General features: G+C 47.7%; 1 protein-coding gene across 1 annotated transcript in view; it reads left to right on the top strand.

Moving 5' to 3' along the window:
* Positions 1–27,244, top strand: part of CSMD2 (CUB and Sushi multiple domains 2) — a 653,956-nt gene that overhangs the window by 512,437 nt on the left and 114,275 nt on the right. The window contains exons 31-41 of the mRNA XM_036829393.1: positions 606–722; positions 3,543–3,656; positions 11,134–11,229; positions 12,447–12,650; positions 13,047–13,171; positions 14,046–14,142; positions 15,258–15,362; positions 18,296–18,414; positions 18,920–18,989; positions 20,909–21,025; positions 24,226–24,435. Coding sequence (XP_036685288.1) covers positions 606–722; positions 3,543–3,656; positions 11,134–11,229; positions 12,447–12,650; positions 13,047–13,171; positions 14,046–14,142; positions 15,258–15,362; positions 18,296–18,414; positions 18,920–18,989; positions 20,909–21,025; positions 24,226–24,435 — 1,374 coding nt within the window. The remainder of the gene's footprint in view (positions 1–605; positions 723–3,542; positions 3,657–11,133; positions 11,230–12,446; positions 12,651–13,046; positions 13,172–14,045; positions 14,143–15,257; positions 15,363–18,295; positions 18,415–18,919; positions 18,990–20,908; positions 21,026–24,225; positions 24,436–27,244) is intronic.

Genomic DNA, 27,244 nt, shown 5'->3' with positions numbered 1-27,244 from the left:
AGGGATCGGATGGAGTGCCAGAACTTCAGGAGCATGGCGGCCACCTAAGTTGAAAAGTAAGGAGGCCCCTTTCCCAGGTGGGAGAGGCTGGCTCTGAGGTCCACCCCTCGTGGGACTGGGACCACGGCTGGGTTGCGTGAGCTGTCTGCTCACAGCGGGCTGTTCTGGGGAAACCTCTGCTCCTTAGTCGTGCAGAGACTAAGTGCCCAGGTGCAGACATCAGCCGTGGGGTAGCAGACCATCTCCGGGTCCCACCTGTAGGCAGAAGAGCTTCCTAAAGTGCTCCCCAAGGCTGGGCCTCCAGGGACCAATGCCAGTGTCACTAGTTAGAGGGCAAGGACTGGCCGGCACCCAGGAGGGCCCTTGATAGCATCGTGGTGGGGGGCGGTTCAGGCCACATGCCAGGCCAGGGATGGATGTCCTTGGGCAGGGCGGGGCAGGGCAGGGCATGTCCCCAGAATTCCCCTCCTCTACATTAGTGGCTTCAGACCTCAGAGCAGCCCCACCAGGGCCAGAAGGTCAGGCTGAGAGTGAGCAGACGGAGGGTGGACAGCTGATGAGAGGCCCATGAGGTCACCTGAACCTCTACCTGATTTCTTTTTCAGCCCCCTGTGGGGGACAGTATGTGGGTTCAGATGGAGTGGTCTTGTCCCCTAACTACCCCCAGAACTACACCAGTGGACAGATCTGCCTGTATTTTGTCACCGTGCCCAAGGACTACGGTATGGATTTTTTTTGTATATTTGTTTATGTTTTCCAACGCCTTGCAATTCCACTCCAAATTGTATCCACTCCTATTGTGCAAATGGGCCGAGCAGTCTCCCTCAGAGGACAGCTGCGTCCCATTGCTCTGCAGTGGGCTGTAGAGTACGCTCCTGATACACAAGGGAGGAAGGGACCAGTGAGACCTGCTGGAACCAAGGGTGGGGTGGTTAGGGAGGAACCAGCCAGGACAGAGGCAAGGCAGGGTGCACCGGGGGCTCCCTAGCCCAGCCCGGGTCTGAATAGAGGTGCTGCAGACCCAGGCCGACTGGGAACCCAGGGGAGGGTGGCGGAGGGGCAGGAAGAAGGGAAGGAGTGGGACTGAGCTGGACTTGAACGTACAGGTGAGGGAGCTGGGCGCCCCATCATTCCACTATTCCGTCTGTGAGCTGGAGCCTGGTCCAGCAGCAATTGGTAGGATGAGCAAGACAAAAAGAGAGGAGCAGGTGAGTGCCCTGGAAAGGCAGAGAAACCTCCAGATTCCAAGAGACCCCGGCAAAAAGAAGCCAGCCTTGTCACCTGGTTAGCAGTGGGACGGTTAAGAGTCCTGGCAGCTCTGGAGGATTCAGGAAGTTCCCGAGGGGCACAGGACTGGTTGTACCTGGGCAATCAGTGACTGGCCGGGCTGCTTTCTCCCTGCATCTCCTCTTTGTAGGAAGAGGAACAACTGTTTCTAAACAGAGTTGGCGTTAGTGGGGTAAAGGTCATCTATATATCCTGACCATCTGAGATGGGGCAGCGTGCAGAGAACTGGCTGCTTTTTCCCAAGAGATAGGATGGACTGAGCATGGGGCAAGGCCTGACCATTCACCAAACATTTATCAAGCACCTCCTAGGGACCTCGCACTCTGCTGGGAACCAGAGCTGCAGAGATGAGAGAGACGTGATTTCTGCCCTCTGTAAATTCCCAGCCTCATCTTTACCCACAGCTCTTGCCATCGGGCACCACTCCCACACCAGCACCTGCACACTCGTGTGCGTGGGCACACGCTCCCCAGCACATTCATGTGGCAGGAGCTTTTGACCTGTAGGATCACAGTTAGAAAAGTACTGAAAGGTTGTTCAATCCCACCTGCCACCCAGAGCCGAATCCTTGATAGCTGGCCTGCATATTGTACTTAATTCCTCCAGTAATAAAGAGCTCACGCCTTTGCAGGCAGCCAGCCCCAAGGCTGGGCAGTTTCACTGAGCTTGAACCTGTATGTGGAGAACTGATTCTAGGAGGGGTTGTGATCTGTCCCAAGCATCTTCTCTTTTTTACTGATGCTAAGCCCAGGGATTTAGGTGCAGATTTTTGCCTCAGGTCGGAAATACTTGCCCCAGCCTGTGTCTCAGCCTTAACACCCTCTCCTCATAGATCTTTCTTTGATCCCCTATCTGAAGTGGACTGCCTTGCCTTATCACTTTTCTCCCACTCCCTCTAAAATTTAACACTATCTGAAATTATCTTGTTTATCTATTTGCTTAAGTGTTTTTATTTTTTCACTTTTGACTGTCTCTTCCCACTAGAATGCACACTGTGTGAAATCAGGAACCTTGCCCATGTGTTCACCTCTGTAGGGCAGAGTGTGGAAATATCCCTGCCACCACCCCTCACTCAGTGCCCATTTTCAGGGCACCAAAACAGGCTCTCCCTCCTTCTCCTCTGCCTGTGAGCTGAGAGCTAAAAATCTCTCACTCCACTCACTACTATACTCATCGTTGCAAATGCTTTCTTTCCGCAGGCAGTCAACTCCATGGCCTAAGTCCCTCCCAGCCTCAACACACACACACACACACATGCACACACATCTGACTTCCTCCATGCTCAAGGCTTAAGCCAAAATAGAGAAGGACTTACCCTGGTACTTGCTCTCAGATGCACCCAGCCAAATGGGAGACCAGTGCAGGCAGAACGTACCAGGGTCTGAAATGGAGCTGTTCCCCCCATGGCCCCGCAGGGTCACTAACCCCAGCCCCTCCAGCAGTGACTGGCAGAGACGGGACAGCTGAGGAAAGACCCTGTGACGGCCATCAAATGGCAGGGCCCTCAGGTCTTGTCTGAAAGGGGGCTCCTCAAGGTCATGGTCCACCAGTTTTCAGCCCCTCCCATGAGCTAGTTGAGTGGCCTTGGGGAACTCAACCTCTGAGCTTCAGTTTCTTTGTCTATAAAATCTGATATCTGGAAGAGTCAGGGTTGAAGAAGATGACATGCATGGCAAACATGGTACCCAGCACAGAGTAGGTGCTCAATACATGTCATTTTGCCTCTTTCCTTGGATTTGCCAGAGGGAAACGAGGTAGAGATGTTTGCCTCTTCCACGGACAGTCGCTCCTTCCTCGGGAGAAGGCTGCTACTCAGCACCCTCATTCCTCTTACATGTGTGGGATCTTGTATCCAGGGGATGCCCTCACTGGCTGGATCTTTGAAGAAAAAGTGAAGGAAAATACAGGGTCCTGAGATCAACATGGAACACAGGGGAAGTTACGGAAAGCTCTTCCTTTTCCTAGAGTAGCTGCTGCCACTGCAACTTGAGAAAGGACTAGGGTTAGCCTGTCTGCTCGTGCAGCCCACAGTGTCATCTTGACCTGTGTGGAGAATGCCGGCCCGACCCTTCCCAGGTCCCCGCATCCCTGTGCCCGGTGTCTAATCAGCCAGTGGAAGGGCTCAGCAAGCAGCTAGCCCCATGAACCGACAACCTCCTCTGAGGTCTCCCTGCTCCTCCAGCTCTCCAGGGCTTCCCCCCAGCACGGCCGCCCGGTGTTTCCCCTGAGCTGTCTGCACCGTGTCTCCTCCACAGTGGTGTTCGGACAGTTTGCCTTCTTCTACACGGCCCTCAATGACGTGGTGGAGGTGCATGACGGCCACGACCAGCACTCCCGGCTCCTCAGCTCCCTCTCGGGCTCCCACACAGGTACCCAGGGCTGGGCCAGCACGGTGAGGGTGGTGGGCAGGGGCGTCGAGGGGAAGGAGGAAGGAGGAGGCCCTGTGAGCAGGGCGTGGCCACAGGTGGAACCACACCTTTGTGAAGGTGGTACAAAGGAAGGTACGACCACACCTTTGTCGTATGCTGGTGCTGTCAGCTTCTGATAACACCACATAGAAGGAAGCTTTAGAGGCTACCCTCACCCCAAGCTGTGTCTACACCCCCCCAAGTGGTACAGCATTCCCCTGTGGGTTGATATTGAGACCCACCCTGTTTTTCTAATGATAAACATGTTGCACTTTCATTGTAGAAAACTTAGCGGCAAGACAAATTAATTGTATAGAGAATTAAAATAAAAACCACCCCGAAAGAACCACTGAAAAGGTGGAGTGTATTTCCTGCCAGTCTTTATATCTACTTGGACTTAATCTTTTACATTTTTTATTGAACACAACAATATACATATTTTTATTAAAATGTTCATTGTGAACATTTCTCTGTTTTTATTTTCCTCTGTAATAGGATTTTTAAATGCTGCATAAAAGTCTATCATAGTTATTTTAAATTTATGTAATGAATTCTCTATTATTGAACATTTAGATTGTTTTCTTATTTTTCACTCTCATGAATAGTAATTCAATATATTATACATATATCTTTGTATACATCTCTATTACCTTAGAATATCTAGAAGTAGAATTGCTAAGTTAAAGGAAATGTGTGATCTTTAAGGCTTTTTATAAAGATTGTCAAATATCGCTCCAGAAAGTTCTTGACACTTTGTTCACCAACAAATAAGAGGGCGTGTTTTTGCAGCTCAATAACAAAAGAACAAACAACCCAATCCAAAAATGGGCAGAAGACCTAAACAGACATTTCTCCAAAGTAGACATACAGATTGCCAGCAAACACATGAAAAGATGCTCAACATCACTAATCATTAGAGAAATGCAAAACAAAGCCACAGTGAGGTATCACATCACACCGGTCAGAATGGCCATCATCAAAAAATCTAGAAACAATAAATGCTGGAGAGGGTGTGGAGAAAAGGGAACCCTCTTGCACTGTTGGTGGGAATGTAAATTGATACAGCCACTATGGAGAACAGTATGGAGGTTCCTTAAAAAACTGAAAATAAAACTACCATATGACCCAGCAATCCCACTACTGGGATGCACCCAATCCCACTACTGGGCATATACCCTGAGAAAACCATAATTCAAATGAGACGTGCACCCCAATGTTCATTGCAGCACTATTTACAATAGCCAGGACATGGAAGCAACCTAAATGTCCATCGACAGATGAATGTATAAAGAAGATGTGGCACATATATACAATGGAATATTACTCGGCCATAAAAAGGAACGAAACTGAGTTACTTGTAATGAGGTGGATGGACCTAGAGTCTGTCATACAGAGTGAAGTAAGTCAGAAAGAGAAAAACAAGTACCTTATGCTAACGCACATATATGGAATCTAAAAAAACCATATTGATGAACCTAGTGGCAGGGCAGGAATAAAGATGCAGACACAGAGAACAGACTTGAGGACACAGTGGGGGAAGGGGAAGCTGGAACGAAGTGAGAGAGTGGCATGGACATATATACACTACCAAATGCAAAATAGATAGCTAGTGGGAAGCAGCTGCATAGCACAGGGAGATCAGCTCGGTGCTTTGTGACCACCTAGAGGGGTGGGATAGGGAGGGTGGAGGGAGGCTCAAGAGGGAGGGGATATGGGGGTATATGTATACATATAGCTGATTCACTTTGTTGAACAGCAGAAACTAACACAATATTGTAAAGCAATTATACTCCAATAAAGATATTTAAAAAAAAAAAAGAGGGCATGTTTATTCTCACAAAAACTAGGTAATTAAGAAAACAAAAGCATCATCAGTTTGAAAAGTGAAAATGGTATCCCATTTTTTAATTTGCCTTTTTTATTTCTACTTAGGTTAACCTGGTATAATGTAATTATTGGCCCATGAATTTTTTATTTGTGAATTTACTTGTAAATTAGTGTTGATTTTCTATTAGCATTTACTTTTGTATTTAGTAGAGCTCCATATTATTAGAAGCTATATATATTACATGCCATAAAAACCTCTTGTCTATAGTATATGCTATGAAAAACTTCCCCTATAGTTCGTCATTTGCCATTTAATTTTCTTCAGGGTATGTTTTAATGTCAGAAAATCTAAATTTCCCATGATATTAAATCTATCAATGTTTTCTGTTATAGTTTTCTCCTCTACTTTTCTGCTGACTAAATAAATATTCCTCTGGGTTTTCCTTTACTTCGTTTTTAGTTTCATTTTTTCTTTTAATACCTTTGGAATTTATTTTGATTTATTATTTGAACTAGGGAACACCTAACCAACATCTTGCAAATTTAGTTAATCAGTTTGTTCTAATGGAATTTTCAAAATGCCAGATTCACATATATTAAATTTTTATAAAGTTAAAGGTATGTTTCTAGACTTCTTATATATTTCCTCAAGTGTCTGTTTATTCTTGTATCAGTATCAAAAAGCTTTAGTTAGTGTAACATTATAATAATGTTTAACACTGTAATAATTTTAAACATATGGTACTCTAAGTCCCCATTGTCATTCTTGATTTTGAATTTTTTATTGATTATTCTTGCTTAATTTTGCTTCCAAATAACTTTTAGAAATATTATATCAAGTTAAAAAAATTGCATTGGAATTTTCATTGGAATTCCATTAAACTTATAGATTAATTGGGGGAGAACTCACATGTTTATAATAGTAACTCTATTTCCCATTAGGAATATGGTATGTCTCTCTATTATCTTTTGAAAGAAACAAACAAAAAAAACCTTTGGAAAGGTGCTATAATTTTCATTTAGGCAGTATCCATTTTCTGTTAATTTTATTTCTAGATATTTTGTGGAATTTTTGTTGCTGCTACTGTAAATGAGTCTCCCCCTGGCATCACCTGCCTGCCCCACCATTATATTTTCTAAGTGGTCTTTGCTAGTATATTAGAGGACTGATATTTGGGGTATATTCATCTTGTAAAGTCACTGAACCCTCCATAATAATGCTAACACTGCCAACTGATTCTCCTGGGTCCTCTAGGCAAGAAACGATATCATCTGAAAATAAATCTGTCTCATTATTTTATCTCTTTTCAGTAGTTTTTCTTTTATTTTCTTCCATGGTTATTGGTCTAGTCAGGTATATTACCTTAACATCAATGTTAATATTTTATATGTTAGTAAAAAAATCTATTTTGTGATTATTTTAAATGTAACACCATCGCTTACATAATATCCTATGTTGATGTTTAATCTCTTTTGTGTTAGTGGTTATACACAAGAAAAACAAAATAATCTGAAGAAAAATAGGAGGAGAGACATCATGAAACAAAAGCAGAGGTTAATTAATTAGAAAATAATAACAAGCTCCACAGACTGAACGGTATATTCATAGTTGCCCTTTTTTCTCAGCTGGACCAGAGGTTTTATATTGTTTAGTTTGTTTCGTTTTGTTGGCTTTGATCTGTTTTATATTGCTTCAACTTATCGATTCTTCTGTAGACTTTGTTATTGTTTTCTAATTAATTGAACCCTGCTTTTGTTTCATAACGTCTCCCCTTTTTTTCTTCAGATTATTTTATTCTTCTTGTTGTAACTTTTTGAATTGAGAGTTTTGTTTATTTTCTCTGTGTAATAAAGAAGCACGTTTACAGCATATATATATTCACCTCTAAGCATAGTTTTGGCTTCATGCCATAAATTTTGATGTCTACTATTTTCATCATCATTACTTTCTAAATAATCCATGATCATGATTTACTCTTTCTGCCCAAGAGTTGTTTAAGGATGTCTCTTCTTTTTCCCCAAGAACCTGGATTTTGTTCCCATTACATTTAAACATTTGTGTTAATTTCTATTTTTATTGCCAGGTAGAGAATGCGGCCTGTACCATTTCTACTTTGGGTATTCAATGAGGTCTTCTCAGTAGCCAAGGACATTTTTTTTAATTCCTTAATTATCTGAGAAGAATGTGTGTTCTCTGTTGTGTAGAGAGTCCACGTAGAGAGAAGGGGCAAGCTCAGGCCCTGTGGCCACACTGCCTGGTCTCTAATCTCAGCTCTCCAACTTGCATGCTAGGCGCTTGCAGTCACAATCTTTGGCCACTCTGAGCTTCAGTTTCCTCATGTGCAAAGTGCAAAAAGTAAAACTTCTACCTCCTAGATTTACTGTTAGGATTCAATAAGCTTTGTAATAGCCATTAGATAAGGCTTACCCATTTTTATTATTCAAACCCATTATATCAGTGGTTCTCAACGAAATGGAACACCCCCCACACACACACTCATCCAAGAGTGTAAATCAGGATTTTGGAGGGTAAGATGCTTTTTCAAAATCTCTTGATAGATAGATAGATATAAGTATAGCCATAGATATAGAAGTATAAGCATAGGTACAGGTAGAGAGATAGGTATGCACTTAGGACCTGTAGATATAAATATGGATATAGGTATAGGGATAGATAGAAATGTAAATGACCAATAGAAATAGAAAGAAAGAGGGATAGAGATAGATAACTGATAGGTGGCTGGATGGATAGATAGATAGATAGATAGAAGTATAGGACCTATATACATTAATATCAATATCCTCAGATCATCTCTTATTCTTCATATAGAGAAACACTGATGATGAGACTTTGGTGCTAATGGGAGTGAACTGTGTCCCTGTCCCTGAGGCTGGGCTGGGGGAGAAAAAGAAAAGCTTGAAGACCACTACTCAACAGTCTTCATTTTGTTTTTCTATTTATATATCAATAAGAATGTTGTGTGAAAGTATCTGCCAGCACAATTGTGATATTTTGTTATCTTCCTGTGTTTCTAACAATTTTTTATCTGTGTTTGCCTGATTTATCTTTTCTCATTTTCTTTGAGAGTCTTCTTCTTTTAAGAGGAAGTTTACTTATAAGTGAAACATGTGGCCTGCTATCTGTCACCTTGTTTTGTTTTGTTTGTTTTGCTTTGCTTTTGCTTCTTCACGTTTCCATTCATACCTGACCCATCTCTAATTTCCAAGCTTTGCTGATACATTTGGACTTTATCAATGTTATCAGTAATTATTTTATAATTATAGACTTCTTTCCCAAGAACAAGTTTTTCCATTTGCATTTAGTTTTGTTACCTCTTTAACAATAATTAATTGGGTTTAACTATATTTTCCTAGTTGTCTTTATCCCTGATAGTTTTTGATTTCCCTACTTTTGTTCAGTTTTTAAAAGTAGGGCTCCTCACTGCAGTACTTTCTGTCACCTTGCATGTGTGAGAATGCCTTTCCTTTGATGTATCATATAAATGACAACCTGATTATAAATCAAATTAGGGGTCACAAACATTTCAAAGCTGCAGTGGTTACTTTATTCCAATAGCTAATATTATAGATGAGTTGAAATTCAACCTGATTCTTTGTCCTTGTAGGCAACCCATGCTTTTCTCTTTTAAAAACCTTTCACATTTTTTTCTTTATTTTTAAAATTGAAAAGCCCACTCGGATGGGTTGTGGTGGAAATCTCTTTTCATTAATTAGATCTGGTACTTTGTGAACAATCTCATTCAAAAACCTCAAGCTTAGAAAGTTGTCTTCCTTCTTAAATTGTTTTTTCTCGTTCAATTTCTCTTGTCTTCTCTCTCTAGAATTCTTGATATGTGCATATTGGATTTTTTTTCTGCCTGTCTTCCATGTCACTTGTCGTTTCTCTCATTAGTTTAATCTCTTTATCCTTTTTCTGTGGAGTCTGGAAGAATTTCCCAAATTTAATCTCCACTTTGCTGTTGAATTTCTGCAGAATCCAGCTCCAAGTGCCAGAGTTTCTCATCTCTTTGTAGCTTTTATTGATCTCAGATCTGTTCTTTGACACATCTTCCTCCTCTAATTTCAGAGACGCAATGCTAAATTTAATCTTGTGACAACCGCTATTAGAAATCTTCTGAGATTTTTACCTGTTCTTTGTTGTAGTTCACATAAAGATACTTGCTTTGACTTCTGAGAGGTCTCCTCCCTTCAAACTTTGGAATCTTTTCTTATGTCCAGTGATTTTTACTGTGTGTTTATTCCTGGAGAGGGAGAGCTGCATACGTCCAGCACTGGAAGTTGAAATGGGTCCTGTGAGACATTACGGGGGGTCCTACTCCACATATATCCGGCCAGATGATGGGAAAATGGAAAAGTTGAGTTTGTTCTGCTCACATTTATTGAGAGGAGGAACTAGAGATGGTGGTGAAAGTCACGAAAAGCTTTTCTTCGTGAGTTTCTTTCTGCTTTGGCAGCCAGAATTTAGCTGGGCAGTGATTCCTAGGCTCAGCCACCTGGGATCTGTGTACATCTAAGTGTGTTGTGAAAAAGGCTCTCTAATCCCCATGACCAGTAGCACCACATGGGCTTTCTGGAAGCACTGGTGGACCCTGGATGTGCCTCCCAATGGCTCCTTGGGTGGTTCCAACTCCAAGCCTCCCTGAAGTGGAGATGTAGCCTGGCTTTCTGTAACACCTGCTTCCCTTCTGACGGTGGGGTCGGCAGACATTCCCAGGGGTCCCTAAGGCTATGGAGGGGCAGTATGCAGAGTGGCCATGCCACTGCCCATCACCCCACATTCTCCCTCAGCTTCCACAGGAAGGCGATAGTGAGCAGGAGTCCACCTCACGGCTGCAGGTCCGTCTGCACCACGTCAAGCAGAAGATATATCTTTATCTTCTGATATAGAAGCTGTTGGGCTTCCTTAGCTTCCTGTGCCTGTGCGGACTTTCCCCACTTTATTGTGTTATTGGTTGGTTGACAGTACACCCTGCTTTGCCTGGGATAGTCCCAGCTTTTACTTGGTTGTCCCAGCATAATTATTAATAGCATGCCCTTTGACTCTCGGAAGTGTCCTAGTATGAGCAATAAATTATACGATCACTCTGGTTGTCAATCATTTCACAGGGCATCTGGGAAAAGCCAGTTACTCTCCAGTGATTACGTCACCCTCCTTCCCAGAACTTGGTGCCTTTTTTGTTTGTTTGTTTTTATCAGATTGATATCAGTTTTCCAAGTAAACCACCAGTCAGTTTGGTAATGGCCATTCTCCCCCATCCATGTGGGTCAACACATCTTTAGAAGCTTTCTCCTTTCCAAGCAGGTCATTTGATCTGAACCTATCTTTCTTGATCTATAAACTGCAGGTACTGAATGCCAACCTCACACTGACATGGATCAACGTTAAGACCACGGATGTGAAAGCTTTCTGTAAACTTTAAACTGTAACTTGAAGTAAAAATGTGAGGTTTCATTTTAGGAAGACCTGGGAGGTGGAAGGGGCTGCTGTGTGGGGTGTGGGCAGCCCCTCCATCCTGGCCAGGATTTTACCTGCCAGGCCCAACTGCTGGACTCACAGTCTTCCTCTCCTCCTTGCCCCTTATCTCTGCAGGAGAATCGCTGCCCTTGGCCACCTCGAATCAAGTCCTCATTAAGTTCAGTGCCAAAGGCCAAGTTCCAGCCAGAGGCTTCCACTTTGTCTACCAAGGTATGCAGGACGTGGACGTGGGAGGTGTGAAGGCAGTCTCAGTTCTTCAGAGAGAACAGGGACCTCTGACCCCCTAGTCTGAGCCTCATTCTTAGGGTGTTTTGGGGCAGTTACTGGTTTGTGGGGCAGTTCCCTGAAATTCAGCTGAATTTTATACATTCATGTACCCAACAGACAATTCTTGGACCAAACTCCATGCTGGATAAGGGAAGAAATCATAGAAGGGAAGCTAATTTGCACACACACCCCCACCGCCCATTGTCTGGCACGGTCCTGATGGCATTGGGAAGACCAGCCCAGGCCTCTTACCCAGACCCTCTCCCGTGGAGCTTGGTTTTGTCTGCAAGACCCAGTAAAGGTGCGGGGAAAACACAGGCTTTGGAGTGAGCTGGACATGGATTTGGATCCCAGCTCTGTCACTTTCTAACTGGGCACCAGCTACTCCTCCTCTTGGAGCCGCAGTTTGTTCACCTGTAAAATGAGGGTGATCATATTACCTCAGCGATGGCATTAAAAGAGTTCACAGAGTAGCTGGCATGAAGCAGGTCATCAGTGTCCGTCCCCTTCCTTACGAGCCCGGAAAGGCCAAGTCCTGGAGCACCCTGGCCTCCACCTGGAGGCCCCAGCCTCTCTCTGTCCAGGAGAACATCCACTCTTCTAGGGCTCAGGTTCCAAGAATGGTCCTGTTCATTCCACTGCCCAGGATGAGATGTATTGCCCTGTGCAGGGGTAATCCTGCCCCTGGGACACCCTCCCTGGGGCCTGGGTTCAAAGGTCCTATTAGCCCCTGTAGGTAGGAAGAAGGGAGATTCAGGTCATGAGAGCAGAGCCTTGGGCAGGGTCTTCAGGCACATGGGGTGAAAGGGCAAAGGCAGGGTCAGGGGAGAAGGAAGGGCCGTTCTCCCTGTTAGGGGACATGGGAACCTACTGGGCAAGGGGCTTCATTGGGAAGGCGGAGAGCACACCTGGGCCTAAAGTCTGGGCCCAGGGGGCTCACAGTGCCTCCCGTGGTTTCCAGAAGCTGTGCTACAACACTGTGTGTCCAGCTATGTTTCAGTAAGATGGGCCTCATCCTAGAAAGCCCCCTACCCTTGCTCTGAGGGAAAGCGCCCAGAGCCTCTCAGGGTCCCCCCCAGCTCCAGCCCCCCGGTGTGCGCATCGCCGGGCCAGTCCCTAGAGGGCTGCGGCCTGCCCCTCAGCGGCCTCGTCCCCTGCAGCGGTGCCCCGGACCAGCGCCACGCAGTGCAGCTCCGTGCCGGAACCCCGCTACGGCAGGAGGCTGGGCAGTGACTTCTCGGTGGGCGCCGCCGTCCGCTTCGAATGCAACTCCGGCTACGCCCTGCAGGGCTCCCCAGAAATCGAGTGCCTCCCTGTTCCCGGGGCCCTGGCCCAGTGGAATGTCTCAGCACCAACGTGTGTGGGTGAGTCCTGGACAACCGGGACTTGGGGGCGAGGGTGGCCGGCCAACACCCAGAAAGACGCACAGCAGCCCCGCCGGCCAGAGTGACTTCAGGGGGGGACCCCTTCCAGCCAATCCCTCGCCCTGTGGGTCGTTGTGAAGACAGGGAGGAGGAGCGGTGGGGGCTGCTGGGGGAGGGACATGGGGGCGGGGGAGCGGGATCCAGGTCCCTCAGGAGGGTCGTACGTAAGGGGAGGAGCCACGGGAGGGGGCGGGGCCGGGGCGGGGCCCAGGTGGGGGAGCCAGCCGGGGGCGGAGTCACAGCGAGGCCGGGGCGGTGGGGGGGGGGGGCCTGGGAGGGGTCTGCCGGGGAGGCTCCCCTGGGGACCCACAGAGACCAGAGCGGCCTCCTTCCCAGTGCCCTGTGGCGGCAACCTCACGGAGCGCAGGGGCACCATACTGTCCCCCGGCTTCCCCGAGCCGTACCTCAACAGCCTCAACTGCGTGTGGAAGATCATGGTCCCCGAAGGCGCTGGCATCCAGGTAAGGGCCAAGGGGGTGCCGGGGGCAGACACAGCAGCCTGTCCCTGCCCCTCAGGCCAGGTGTGCGGGGGAGGCCCCCAAACAGAAAAACACAAGAGCTCCCGGCTCAGGAAGGCCGGCCGAGGGGTGGGCGCTGGCTCCGCCATCAGGGAAGCCAGAAGAAGGAGGTGGGCCCGGAGCTGGAGTGTGAAGGCTGGGGAGGAATCGTAGGAGGTGTTTCTCAAACGGCTTGAAGGGTTCTGTTCTTCAGAGTGCGGGGGGGATGGAAGAGGAGGCATTGCAGGTGAGGGGAGGGAGCAAACCGGCCAGCACAGATGAAGCAGGGACCCGCACCCGGCGCACACCTGGGGTGTCGCACCTGCGGCCTGAGGCCGCAGTGGAATCGGGACCATGCTGGTGCCCGGGGGTGACAGCCAGCTGGAGGAGGCCCAGGACAGCTGCAGCGGCCGGGAGGAGGGCCCGGGGCGGGCAAGGCCAACAGAGCGGAGCCGCAGGGACTCAAGGTGGACAGGTCCAGCCACGCGTGGGTTACTGGCTCACGGCTGCGGGCTGTCTGGTGCGGTCGAGACAGGAAAGTGAGGAAACCCAAGGAGTGTTGGAGAAGTGAGGAGGAGGCCAGCTGGACCGAAGTAGCCTGGGCTTTCCTTTCCCCGTTCTCTGCCTGACCGAGTACCCCGCTGCCGTGCAATCATCTCACACCTCTCTCCGCCACTGGACAATGCGCTGCCTGGGAACAGGGACTGCATCTTACTTTTCTCAGAGCTCCTAGCACAGTGTCGGGTCCAGACTAGGTGCTCCTCCCTTCGCGTAGATGGGAAGGGAGGAAAAGAGGGAGGGCTGCCTAACCAACGATTCAATCCCCCTGCCTTTCCAGATTCAAGTCGTCAGTTTTGTCACCGAGCAGAACTGGGACTCCCTGGAAGTGTTTGACGGTGCGGACAACACTGCAGCCATGCTGGGGAGTTTCTCAGGTGAGGCGGGGCCTCTAGGGACCTGGACTCCGAGGACAGTAGTGGCCTTTTATTATTATTATTGAAATGTAATTCACATGCCATAAAATTTACCATTTTAAAGTGTACAATTTAGTGGTTTTTAGTATATTCACAAGGTTCTACAACCATCACCGCTATCCAGTCCCAGATCGTTTTCATCACCCTCAAAAAAGAAACCAGGTACCCACCTGTACACACTCCCCGTTGTCCCGCCCACCCACACCCCCTGGCAACCACTAAGCTACTTTCCATCTCTATGGATTTGCTCGTTCCGGACATTTCATATAAATGGAGTCCTACAATATATGGCCTTCTGGGTCTGGCTTCTTTCACTCAGTGTAACGTTTTCAAGGGTCACCATGTACAGCACACATCAGCACTTCAGCGTGTGGACAGACCACATTTCATTCATCCATTCATCAGTTGATGGACATTTGGTTGTTTCCAACTTGTTGGCTAATTATGAATAATGTTGCTATGGACATGCACGTACAAGTTTCCATGGGAACATGTTTTCAAGTCTCTTGGGTGTACACCTAGGAGTGGAATTCCTGGGTCATGTGTGATTCTATATTTAACTTTTTTGAGGGACTGTCAGGAGAGTGGCCACACCACTTTCAATTCCAGCAGTGGACTTCTAAGTGTGGTGTATGATTTTGCCCAAAGGTCAGGGCAATTATCTGGGTCTTGTAGACCCCAGAACTTCATGCTGCCAAGACCTAAGAGGAGTCATGTGCCCCAGATAAACTGTCTACTCTGCCTGAATGGCCTAGAGAATTATCCACGTCAGAGTCACTTTGAAGACGCCTGGAAGGGGACCAAACTCATAGGCCACCTGAGGGAAGTCACCCTGCTGCTGGCATGTGGCTCTGCCACTGCTATTTTGCAGGAAGTTGTTTGGAGTCTCTCCTCCCTCAGCCGTTGGAGACCCAGCACACTAAGGCGAGCTAATTTGTCATTCAGTGAGTTTGATAACTGGGGACATCTGGGGGCCTTGGGAGCAGAACGTCAGCAGGTAGCAACAGCTGGCGAAATGGGCAGGCGCCCAGGGGTGAGGAGAGGCTAAGTCTGATTGGTCCCCATTTCCTCGCCAGGTACGACCGTGCCTGCCCTGCTGAACAGCACCTCCAACCAGCTCTACCTGCATTTCTACTCAGACATCAGCGTGTCTGCAGCCGGCTTCCACTTGGAGTACAAAAGTGAGAATCCAGAGTGTCAGCTGTTTGCAGGGTTCAGGGTGGGAACTGACAGGGCCCAAGTTCCCACGAGGAGCGGGGATTATCCTGGGGCTATATATTCTCCACCCCACTGAAACCTTACACCAAACTAGATGAAGATGCTCAAGCTCAGAGAAGGTCTGAAACCTCCTCAAGACACACAGCCAGGAAGTGGTGGAGTCAGGGCTCTCACCCAAGGGTCCATTCCTCAAAAACCTGTGTGCTTCCTCTGTGTCCACACAGGAGTGGGAGGGGGGCCTGGTCACCGGCTTGGGCCCAGTAAATTATTTGGGGTGTGAGACGATGGAGGTGCTCTCCTCCTCCAGTCCTAAAAACTGGCTTCTCCAACCCCTGGTCAATGATGCAACTGTCCTTGAAGTTCTTCTCCTCGTTGCAAACTTCACTCCTCTCCCACCCTCAAAACCTTACATCCTGGCTTCCAGCATCCCTAAGTGGACACAACTAAAAACTCTTAAAGAAAAATGGTTGCAGGGGGAGGGGGAGGTACAAACTATTGGGCATAAGATAGGCTCAAGGATGTATCGTACAACACGGTAATACAGCCAATATTTTATAATTACTGTAAGTGGAAAGTAACCTTTAAAAATTGTATTAAATTTTTTTTTAATTTTTAAAAAAAGAAAAGGAAAAGGGCTGCAGATGTGCCTTGTGGGGCGACAAAGACAGAGGTTGCTGGGGTAGCTGCTTTCATCCTGAGACGGCCTGCCCATCCCCATCCCCACTGGGTACAGGAGAAAATATGTTGGCAGCAGCGTTTGCCACGCATTCATTCAGCAGTTACTTATAGGGTATTTACAATGTGCCAGGTGCGATGCTGGGATTGGATAAGAGCAAGATGGGTGAGTCCCCTCTGAGTCCATGGGAGAGAGGCAGACACGTGGACAGAGCAGGACATGACAGCATTCCAGGTGCTCACAGGGGTGTCGCCAGGAGGTACAGCGGTGGTTCAAAGGATAGAACGGTCACTTCTCCTGGAGGCTGGTGGAGAAGTGAATGTCATGAAGAAACACTGGACACCTGCAATGTGGCACGCCCTGTGCTAAGTGCCCACGGAACAAAGATGAATAAGGCACAAAGCACAAAGTCTAGGGGGAGAGATGGACATGGAAACAGTAATTGTAGTTCAACCTGATATGCTAAGGGTGTACAGAAGAGGGGAGCTAACCCTGACCACGTGAGACTTTACAGAAGGGGTACCTGAGTTAGATTTGGAATGAGAAGTAAGAAACGGGGGAAGGTGTGGTTGGCTGGACCATCTTGGACAGGATGGGCAGGTGGAAGCCCCACTTGCTGCTAGAGGCCTGATAGAGTCAGCATTACCCAGCTGGTCTCAAAATGAACGAGCTTTGTCCAGGTAGTTGGGAGAGGATTAGCTGGATCCCAGGATGTTCATCTCCTGGAAGAACTGAAATGTGCAGCTGGTCAGAAAGCCCTGGGGCAGCTGGAGGCCAAGACCCTGCAGGGTGGAGGATAGGACAGGGACCTCCAAGACCTTCCTCCCACAGACCTCTCGGGCCTCACTCACCCAGCAGGGTGAAGTATCCTGGGCTCTTGAATAATTCATACTTTTCCTTTCACCCTCTCATCTCTGTTCTCTCCAGTTTTGTTTCCTTATCCAATATTTAAATTTGAGTTCTTAAATGTTCCCTAGAATCTTCTCTTTTCTTACATGTTCCAAAGATAGAACTTCCCTAAATCTCTTTGCCATTCTACTGCCTCATTCCCAGGAAAAATTCACCTTTCTGAATTTTTTTTTGCTGTTGCTGTTGTTCAAAAGAATGGGTAGTTTTCTCAGTAGCTGGTGTTTATCATGCACTGTCCTCTCACAGTGGAAAGAACTAGGGGAAAACAGAGGTCTCCATTAGTATTTGGAGACTGCAATTCCTAGGAGCCAGTACCCTGTAGCTGTGTTTGTTTTGTAGATAATCTACAAAGAGGGTACAGAAGGGGAGAATTAACTGCTATTGTAGAGACAAACGGTTTTGAAGGGTACTGAAAAGTCTTGTCTACTGCTGTGACTCATATTTAATATTTATTTAATTGAAATGGAAATGAAACAGTATGCTTTCAGAAGTAATAAGTTGCATATGATTTTTTTAAGTCTTCCTTTGTTGTAAGCATGGCTTAAATAAAATCAAGCTATGCAATGTAAAGAAGTTAGAATGGACTTTTCTCTGTGTCCTTCTGTCTTCCTCTCTCTGTCCTCACCTCTCTCCCCATTCCGTTCTTCTCCCACCACACTCTTTTGCTCCTGCTTTCTCTTGCTCTCTGCCCCTCCTCCTCCTTCTGTCTACCACTGCCATTCCAGTAAGCAGGTCTCAGGTTACTAAGCTGTGATCACCCCACTAAATATTGAGTTGCCTTCTACTTGGACTGCAGGGAAGAGTGGGGCAAAAAGAGACAAGATGACGGTTGAGATGAAGTACTTTCAATTCAGTTTGATGATTGTTTTAATATTGTCCTGGAGTCTTTTGTCCCAGATGCTGGGATTTGTGGATTTAGGCCCAAAGAGCTTTCATTTCCAAGCACCACATTCACTTCTTAAAAGCACACGAAGGACAAAAGTTGCTTGGGAAGAGCATAATGGAACTTCTTGGGGTATAGTTTTGAGCCCAAGGGCCTGTGGATGGCCAGAGTCCCCAGATGATACCCACCTGCCCCAGGAGGCTTTGGTCTGTTGAGCCTCTGTGCCGTATAAACATTCTGATTTTCTCATGTGCTGGGAGGTGAAAGGCTTAGGAAACCCTGGCCTAGAGGCTGGGAGTAGAGAAAACAGAGAAGACAGAGCTTGGAGACAGCTTCTCCTCCCTGCTGCCAGCCATGCCCTCGGCCTGCTCTTACATCCACCTGATGGGCTTGTGCATTCTCCTGTTGTCTGTCTCTGTCTGGTCTAGCGGTGGGCCTGAGCAGTTGTCCAGAGCCTGCTGTGCCCAGTAACGGGCTGAAGACTGGCGAGCGCTACTTGGTGAACGATGTGGTCTCTTTCCAGTGTGAACCGGGATATGCCCTCCAGGTACCTCCCGTTGACCCCCAGGGCCGGAAAAGGTGTCCCCTGAGCTGGGGTCAGCCGGCCTTCCCCCAGCAGAGCTGCAGTCACCAAAGAACAGAGAGAAGCCCCCCAGATCCCTCAGGCACCGTTATCCCCTCCTGGGGCTGTTCATGCAAAAGACAAAGTGCTGACTTTAGCCATCTGGCACAAGCTAGCCTTGAATGTGTTCCTGCAAAGTTTCTGTTTGATTAGACTTCAGGAAAATTTAATTTTCCTTTGAAGGCAGTGAGGGACTCTAGTAATTAAAGGAGTCTCACAAGGAACCTTTAGTAATGAGAATTCTTCAGCAATAGCCGCTAATAAGCCTCCTTCCCCAGATCTCTCTTCCTCTGCCTCACTCCCCATTCCACAGTGGATCCATGTGTCTCGTTCCTTGACCCAAGGCCCCAGAACAAGCCCCCTGCTCCAGGTTGTACCTGCAATTGTGCCTGTGGGGGCAGCTAGCCCACCCTCTTCTTGATTCCTCCAGGGCCACGCCCACATCTCCTGCATGCCCGGGACCGTGCGGCGCTGGAACTACCCTCCTCCGCTCTGTATCGGTAAGAGAGTCCCTGCTTTTCCAGTTCATTCAGATCCATTTCTACCAGGGCTTCGAGTTCAGTGACATATCACTGGGATGAAGTTCGACTCCAGAGGAAGTTTGGTATTCCGGGTCTGCTCACAGGCAGTATTTTAGACTGATGTTTTTGTAAGCTGTAACTCTCAAGATTTTCCTGACTTTTGGATACCTTCACCCACCAAATGAAACACGACAGGAGGCTTGCCCATTCGAAAACCTGACGATGACCATTCTGATTCCAGATAATCGACCAAACCCCAAATGGAACCTCTGGGCACTTTGGGCTTTCCCCTGTGACTTCTCGTGGGACAGACAGATGGAATCCGCTGATAGAGGAAGGCTGAGGGTTCCCTGTGAAACGAGGACTTGGTTTGGTTTCTGTGCCGAGTAGTGATGAAGAGATCATTGGATACAAGAAAAGACAGGATCTCCACCCTCAGAAGCTTCTAGTCAGCTTGGGGCAGGGGGAACATCCCTTTATTGAAGGTCTGCCACGTGCCGGGCACGGAGCTACGTGTCTCCTCACCGCAGCCCTTCAGGGCAGCTGTCATCACCCTCCTTTTTGCAAATAGGAAAACTAAGGCTTTTAGGATTCAGAAGAAAGTAGCAAAGTTGGGAATGGAAACCTAGGTTTCCCTGATGCCCCGCCAACTGTCAAGTGCAAATCTAGGCTAACCTTCGAGTAGGAAGCAAGGTGAACCCAGGAAGTGGCACTGGAGCATATGACATTTCCCTTCAGTGGTCTCACCAGGATACAGACCTGGTCGTCTGCAGAGCAGTCAGAAATGGGACTGGTCAGCCCAGGGCCCTTTCCCCATCCTGTATCACAAAGGCCTTGCCCGGGGAACTGCTCATAGAACAGAAGATGCCGTGGCTGAGGGTTTACTGTGTGTTGCAGCCACTGTTCCAAGTCAAGCGAAGTCCTTTCTGTTGTAACCTCATAACCGCCCTGTGACACAAGTGCTGGGTGGGGGAAACTGAGGTTTGGGGGTTTGGCGTGGAGGGAGTTAGAGCTGGCCCAAAGTCACTCAGGAAGTGGGAGCATTGGGATTGTGACCCCAGGGGTCAATGCCCAAGTCCCCACTTTGCACCCGGGCACTGATCCCTTCGGGTCTGTGTGCTCGAGTAGTCCTCTCCCCAGAAGGCGTTTGCATAGACATGGCATATGGCCTCCCCTCCGTTCCTTTCTGTGGCCTCCCATGACAAGCTAACCCCTTTCTGCTCACACAGCCTTTTCCTAATAAGATGTAAAAGGAAAGAATCGACGTCAACTGACCAGGCTGCAGTCGTGCCCCAGCCCTGCGTCTTCAGGTGACTGTGAATGAAGTCACCTCAATTGGAGATTCAGATGCCCCAACCCCTCCTGGGCTGAAATAATCACAGTCACTTTGGCTCAGGGCGTGTGTCCACGCTCTGAGGGTGGGCTCGTGGTGGGGCTCCTCTGTTGACCACGCAGTCCCATGGAATATGTATTTGTAAAGAGCCTGGCCACGTGCCAATGCATCCCCGTCCCTTTCTTTCCTATTTTTCAGTCCTGGAAGAGTTGACTGGACAGTGAGGAGAGGGAGATTTGGGGGATAGTGTAGGAGATGGTCACACTTCTCTTGGGGCAGACCACTTTTGCTGCATGACCTCACTAAGGAAACTGACTTTGAAGGGCATGCTCAAGGTCAAGCATCCATAACTTGGGTCTGTGGACGGCTGGGCAGACCTAGGATATGCTTCCCTTCCTGGATTTACATACTTAGTTTGGCCCTTGTCTGCAGTTTTTTTAGGGAGATGAATTATAGGTTCCTTTGGGTTCTCAAAGGGAAATTGACTTGGGAAAGTCCAAGTGCTGCATGGCCCCGTACTCACCTCACCACAGTCCTAACGCTCTGTCTGGTCTCACGGTCACAGCACAGTGCGGAGGAGCAGTGGAAGACATGGACGGGGTGATCCTGAGCCCCGGCTTCCCGGGCAGCTACCCAAGCAACACGGACTGCTCCTGGCAAATAGCACTGCCCGTGGGCTTTGGTAAGTCTTCACTCCCAGGCCTCTGGGCTTAAAGCAGCTGTCTATGGTTGTCACTCAGCATAACCTCGGCGGAGTCCATTTAGCTCTCTGCCTCTCTGCTTCCTCAGCTGTCGACCTCTTGTGCAAGCGTAAGAATCAATTAGGAATGGTAGAGATGAACGGGCTTTGGGGACATAAAATAGGGAAAAAACTTCAGGGATTGCCATTATTATTTTTATCATTTGAGCAGTGAGCTAAAATGTGGAATGAGAAATTACTCAGGGCTGGTTAAAAAAGAAAAAAACAATCTATTTTACTGAGACTGGACTTCAGCCTGTTCTTTTAATTCCAGTATCTAATTTCTCATCCTAATTAAATTGAGCCAAGGTCAACGTGAAATTGAGTTTGCATTCTTTATACTCACCTTCTAGCTGGCCTTAGAGGTTGGGAGATGTCTTTGTGTGTGTGTGTGTGTGTGTGTGTGTGTGTGTGTAGACACAGGGATTGGTGTGGTGTAGAGGAAATTGATCTGGGTACAAAATTAAATTAGTGGAGATTCATGTGTTGTGCACTGGGAATGTAATCTAACCTCCGGTATTTCTGTTGAAGAGATAAAGGATTTATGCTGAATGGCATTTATAGACTGTACACATAGGTCATCCTGCCCAAGTCATTTCTCTGCTCCTACGAATGAAATGTCCTGAGGAGATCACTACTGCACAGGCCTGTGAACCCCCAGTCTGTGACCTCAGGAGTGAAGACCACCTCTTTTGTCCTTTATTTTTCATCCTAGAGTGGGTCTTCCGATGGAGAAGAGGCTTTTAAGAGAAAGTGATCTAACTAAAGATCTAAAGCTTACCTGAGGGGAGGAGAGAGGTTGTGACCCTCAGAAAATGGAGTCATATTAAGTACCATCTTCTGAAGGAAACTGGGGATGGATGATCAGGGTGCAAAATGATGATGACTTTGGCAGCCTTGGGAAACTCCAGATTTTGAGACACTGAGGGAAAGAGGAGCTGGGAGACCCTATAGCTCTGCATCCAGGCATGAGTCAGAAGAAGCTCAGATGATAAAGGGCTGGAGGGAGGGCGCTACATCCAGAGGAAAACAGAAGTTTAAGTGGGAGGTGCATCACTTTCTTTTTATGTCTTGATGTTCAGCCACCAGAGACCTCTATCTTTTTTTTTTTTTTTTTTTTATTTATTTGTTTATTTATTTATGGCTTGTGTTGGGTCTTCATTTCTGTGTGAGGGCCCTCTCTAGCTGCGGCAAGCAGGGGCCACTCTTCATCACGGTGCGCGGGCCCCTCACTATCGTGGCGTGGCCTCTCTTGTTGCGGAGCACAGGCTCCAGACGCGCAGGCTCAGTAATTGTGGCTCACGGGCCTAGCCGCTCCACGGCATGTGGGACCCTCCCAGACCAGGGCTCGAACCCGTGTCCCCTGCACTGGCAGGCAGACTCTCAACCACTGCGCCACCAGGGAAGCCCTATCTTTAAGTCCTCCAGGAAGTCATCCTCTTGCAAGGACCAGTCACAGAAGACCAGATCCCTTGCTTTCAAGTTAGTGTTGGACTCCAAACAGGCCCTAATGGCACCTGCTTTGTGTTTAAAAGCCGCTGCGTTTACAAACTTCTGCCACTAGATGGCGGCAGTCAGGCAGCTCAATTCAGAAATTCTGCAATCCTTGAAGAGCCCCTTTCATGGACGTGCAGCCCCGGTGTTGGGATGACGCATGGGCGGTGGGCTGGAAAGCATAGGTTCCGCAGATAAGTGCAAAGGTGCTCAATGTAAAATTATCTGTAATTTGGAAACAATATACATGTTAAATAATAGGAGAGTGAATAGTGTGGCTGGATAATTCATTAAATGGAATTAATTAATATGTAGTTAAAATCAATGAACTGTATCTTTACATATCGACAAGGACAGACCTTGAAAAACACATGCCAAATTTAAAAGTTTACAAAACTCTACATACAGTATAATAAGATTTATGCAAATGTTTAAAACAAACCAGCTATATATTTAGGAATCTAAAAACATGAACTGGAAGGCTATCTTCCAAATTCATGGGAGTGACTGCCTCTGTGGAGAGAAGGACAATGGGAGAGGGCAGGAGACATGAAGGGTCTTCAACAGTATATGCCAAGTCTTTATTTTATTTAAATAATCAGATGCAAAAAATTCACGCCTATGTGCTCATGCTAAGCAAATTATAAAGTACAGATGAGCAAATTATAAAAATTCCAATTTATCTGTAATCCCACCATGCAGAAATAATCACTCACAACTTAGTCCTCACCATCAAAATGTGACCTTCATGAAGACAAGGGCCTTGTAGATCTTGTTCCTCCACGTGCAGTGCCCACCTAGCACAGCCCTGATGCATGGCAAGAGCTCAATAAATGTTGTTAGTGAATCAATGAATAGTCCTCCAGTTTTTTAATACAAAAATTAGAATTGTATGCTACATACTACTTTGCAGTCAGATTTTCATAGTTAACATTGCAGACTTCTTTCTATGCTTAGAAATACATTTCTTCAATAATAGTAATCTAATTTGAGAAATCTTATCAATAAATAAGTATCAGTAGTCCCACCTTTATTCTTCAAAGAATATATTAATATGTAAGTTAAGATGTTAATGAGATCCATTTAACCTGTTGGGTTGCTAGGAGATCTTGATTAATCCAATAAGATCCCAAAGTATATAAACTTCACTTGGCATCTTAATAGAACCAATAGGACGATGTATTCTTCTAATTTCTGAATTATCATAAGTGTTCTGGAAAATACCAGTATTGAAGTTCATGTCTTTTGATTGGGTGTAGTTATGTTTAAGTGGTGGTATTTTTAAGTAAAAATTTATTTTAACAAAGCTATCTTTATACTGATACTACACATATGAATCCTAAATTTAATCAGGTGTTAACCCTGAACTTCGTTTTCCATAAAATAAAACAGACTCAAAATGGCACTCTGAAATGACTGATGCCTTTCATTTCAGATGAATAATATAAATACTTTTAAGTTCAGTCCTGCCTGAAGACGAGAGACTGGGCTGGACTGGTGACTCCCCACATGTGGTCTGGGAACCCTAACTGGGTGGGCAGTCTGTAGTGGGGACCCGTGGGCTCTGGCAGGTGATGCTTTCATGAGGCGGCACGTGGGATGCGGGACTGTATTGCTTTGGGCACTGTCTGTCTCTGTCTTGCTCCCAGGAGCTCACATCCAGTTCCTGAACTTCTCCACCGAGCCCAACCATGACTTCATAGAAATCCGGAATGGCCCCTATGAGACCAGCCGCATGATGGGCAGATTCAGTGGAAGTGAGCTTCCCAGCGCCCTGCTGTCCACATCCCACGAGACCACCGTGTATTTCCACAGCGACCACTCACAGAACCGGCCGGGATTCAAGCTGGAGTATCAGGGTGAGGACAGGGAGGGCCCGTCCATCCCCACCTCTTACTCACAACCACCCGTCTTCCCAGCCTTCTGCGTAGGGGAGGAGGGAACCCAGGAAGGGTGGGGAGGTGGGGGGAAGGCCCGACCACCGTGACATGTCTCTCTGGCCCACAGAGGCTGTTGAACCCCTTCGACAAGTCCTTCCCAGGGCGGCAGCCCCAAAGCGCCTTCTCAGGCTCCATCCCCATCCCGGCCCAACAGCCAGCAGCTTCCCCTGAACAAGTGACCCATCAGACCCCCTCAGGCATCCCCGAGTGTCCAACCAGCCACTGCCCCTTGGCCTTGAGAGGCTCGCTTCCTCCTCTGGGTCCTCCCCTGTGTGTCAGTTATGCCTGGCAAAGCTCCTCCTCTGACATGATGGGGGATCCCAGTAACAATTCTTGTAACAAGCCCAGAAGGGCCCACTGAGCCTTAGCGATGAGACAGGTGCGTTTACTCCCGCTGAGGGTTTCCCTGTTTGAGGCCGGACCACGCTCACTGCAGCTCCCCCGTCCTGAGCTGGAGTCTTGTGACCGGCCCACTCCTCCTGGAAAAGCTCCATCCACTCCAGCTCAGGCTTTCCCTGTGGAGGGGCCGTTACCCGTGCCCGTGCAGCTGTGCCCACCTATGCAGCGGTACATGGGCCCTGATCGGACTCGACGTCTCCCTCGGGGGCTTTCCTAGTGTGACTGACTGAACCGTTTGTTCTAATCTCTTTGCCCAGATTCTTCCACTGAATTTTTTTTCATGTGTTTAGACTTTTTTCCAAGGCTAGCACATGCTTGTCAAAAAATTAAAACATCACAGAAGTTTTTGTGAGCGCATCACAGAAAGTCAAAATTCTCCCATAACCCTGCCTTATGCAGAGATATCAACTTGTAACAGTTTGCTTTTCCCATTTTTTCTGTACATATACTGATGTAACTATATTTTTAACCAAAATTGGATCACTATACATACTGTTTTGCAATCTGCTTTTTTTAAGTTAATTTTTAATTACACAGACAGTCTACAAACACACCTACCGTGTTAAAAAAGAAAGGGGGAGGGAGAAAGAGGAAAGGAAAGAAGGAGGGAGGGAAAGAGGGAGGGAGGGAGGATGGAAAGAAGGGAGGAAGGAAAGAAAGGAGGAGGGAAGGAAGGAAGGAAGGGAGGGAGGAAGGGAGGAATTAAGAAATTAAAACATTACAGGTAAGGCCAAGCTTTCTTTGTCTACAGCCTCCAAACCCAGAATTATTCCCCAGAAGTAACCACTATTGTTTTGATGTGATCTTTCCAGATCTTTTCCCACACGGTGCCACTCCTAGTTACATGTTTCTTGTGAAGAATATGTAATACGTCATGATTTTTTTGGTTGTGTTGTCTATGGTAATATAGAGTTTCTATATACATACCATTCTGACATTTGGCTTTTTTATCCCTTGTCAGAGATGAATACTGACCAAGGATTTGGGCTTGTCATTGGGGGAAATCCTTAAAGAGTACCCCACCGTTGGGCCAGTTATACAGGCGCTGCCCCCTCTGGGGACCGTCCCTGAGTATGGTCAGGGTTGTTACCACCTGGGAAGCCTCAGGAGGAGGAGCTGGGACCCTCACACCAAGGCAGCAGCAGGGAGAAGCCGAGCCTCTTTCCCAGAAAGTGCCACTTTGTTGGTGGTAACTCAGCTGCCCACCCAGAGGGCCTGTATGTGGGCGCATCACAGAGGCCAACTTTAACTAAAGGAGCCTGTGCCTGTGAAGTGTACACAGCCTCGGTGGGCAGTGAGGCCTATCCAATGGGTCATGATGCATCCCGCGGCCACAGTCTGTCCCAGGAGAGACTCAGGCCCAAATACAAGGTCAGGGTGCCTCTCTGGGACAGATGCATGCCTCTCTCAGGCTTCCTAGGTATTAGTCTCCTAGGGCTGCTCTATCAAAGTACCGCAGACTGGGTGGCTTAAACAACAGAGTTAATCTCTCACAGTCTTGGAGCCTGGAAGTCGCAAGATCAAGGTGTGGACAGGGTTGGTTCCTTCTGGGAGCTGTGAGGAGGGATATACTCCATGCCTCTCTCCTGGCTTCTGGTGGGTTGCTGGCCGTCTGGCATTCCTTGGCTTGTGGAAGCATCACCCCCATCCCTGGCTTCATCTTCACATGTTGTTTTCCCTGTCTGTCTGCCTCCAAATTTCCCCTTTTTATAAGGACACCAGTCATATTGGAATAGAGCCCACCCTAACGGGCTCATTTTAATTTATGTAAAGGCAGGCGAAGACCCTGTCCCCAAATAAGGTCACGTTCTGAGATACAGGGGTGGGTTAGGACTTCAACGTGTGAATTTGAGGAGGACCCAGTTCAACTTGTAACATCCTCTTTCAGGCCCAAGGGCTCTCCCTGACGCTCCTCCTCTTGGATAAATGCAAGGTCTGATTACGCCACCATCGTGACAGGGACAGCCGCTCTGGGGCCCACCCGTGCCCTGTGCCTTCACCCCTGTGACGGGCACAGCCCTGCCCGCCAAGCTTGTGTGGTGGGACTAGACACTCTCGCTGCATTCCCCACGTGCTAAGTCCGCTTTGCCCTTGTCAAAGCTGCCCTCTGAGTCCCGCAGACTCCATGGACTTCCCTCCCTGTAGAAGAGACCTAACTACCCCCACGGAGCCCTGGTCTCAGCCCCTCCCATGCTCGCCAAGCCCTCACCTCGGAGGAGCTTCGCCTGCGGCTCCTTTGCACACGGGCCCTGCACTAAGGCTTCCAGACACAGGCCGGCACTCTGGGTTAGCGCCACACGCACCAAGGTTCCACGTGTTCAGAGGAAGC

This window comes from Balaenoptera musculus, chromosome 1 (assembly GCF_009873245.2).
Source record: "Balaenoptera musculus isolate JJ_BM4_2016_0621 chromosome 1, mBalMus1.pri.v3, whole genome shotgun sequence".
Lineage (NCBI taxonomy): Eukaryota > Metazoa > Chordata > Mammalia > Artiodactyla > Balaenopteridae > Balaenoptera > Balaenoptera musculus.
Note: the sequence above shows the minus strand (reverse complement) of the source record. Positions and strands in the feature narration are given on the sequence as shown.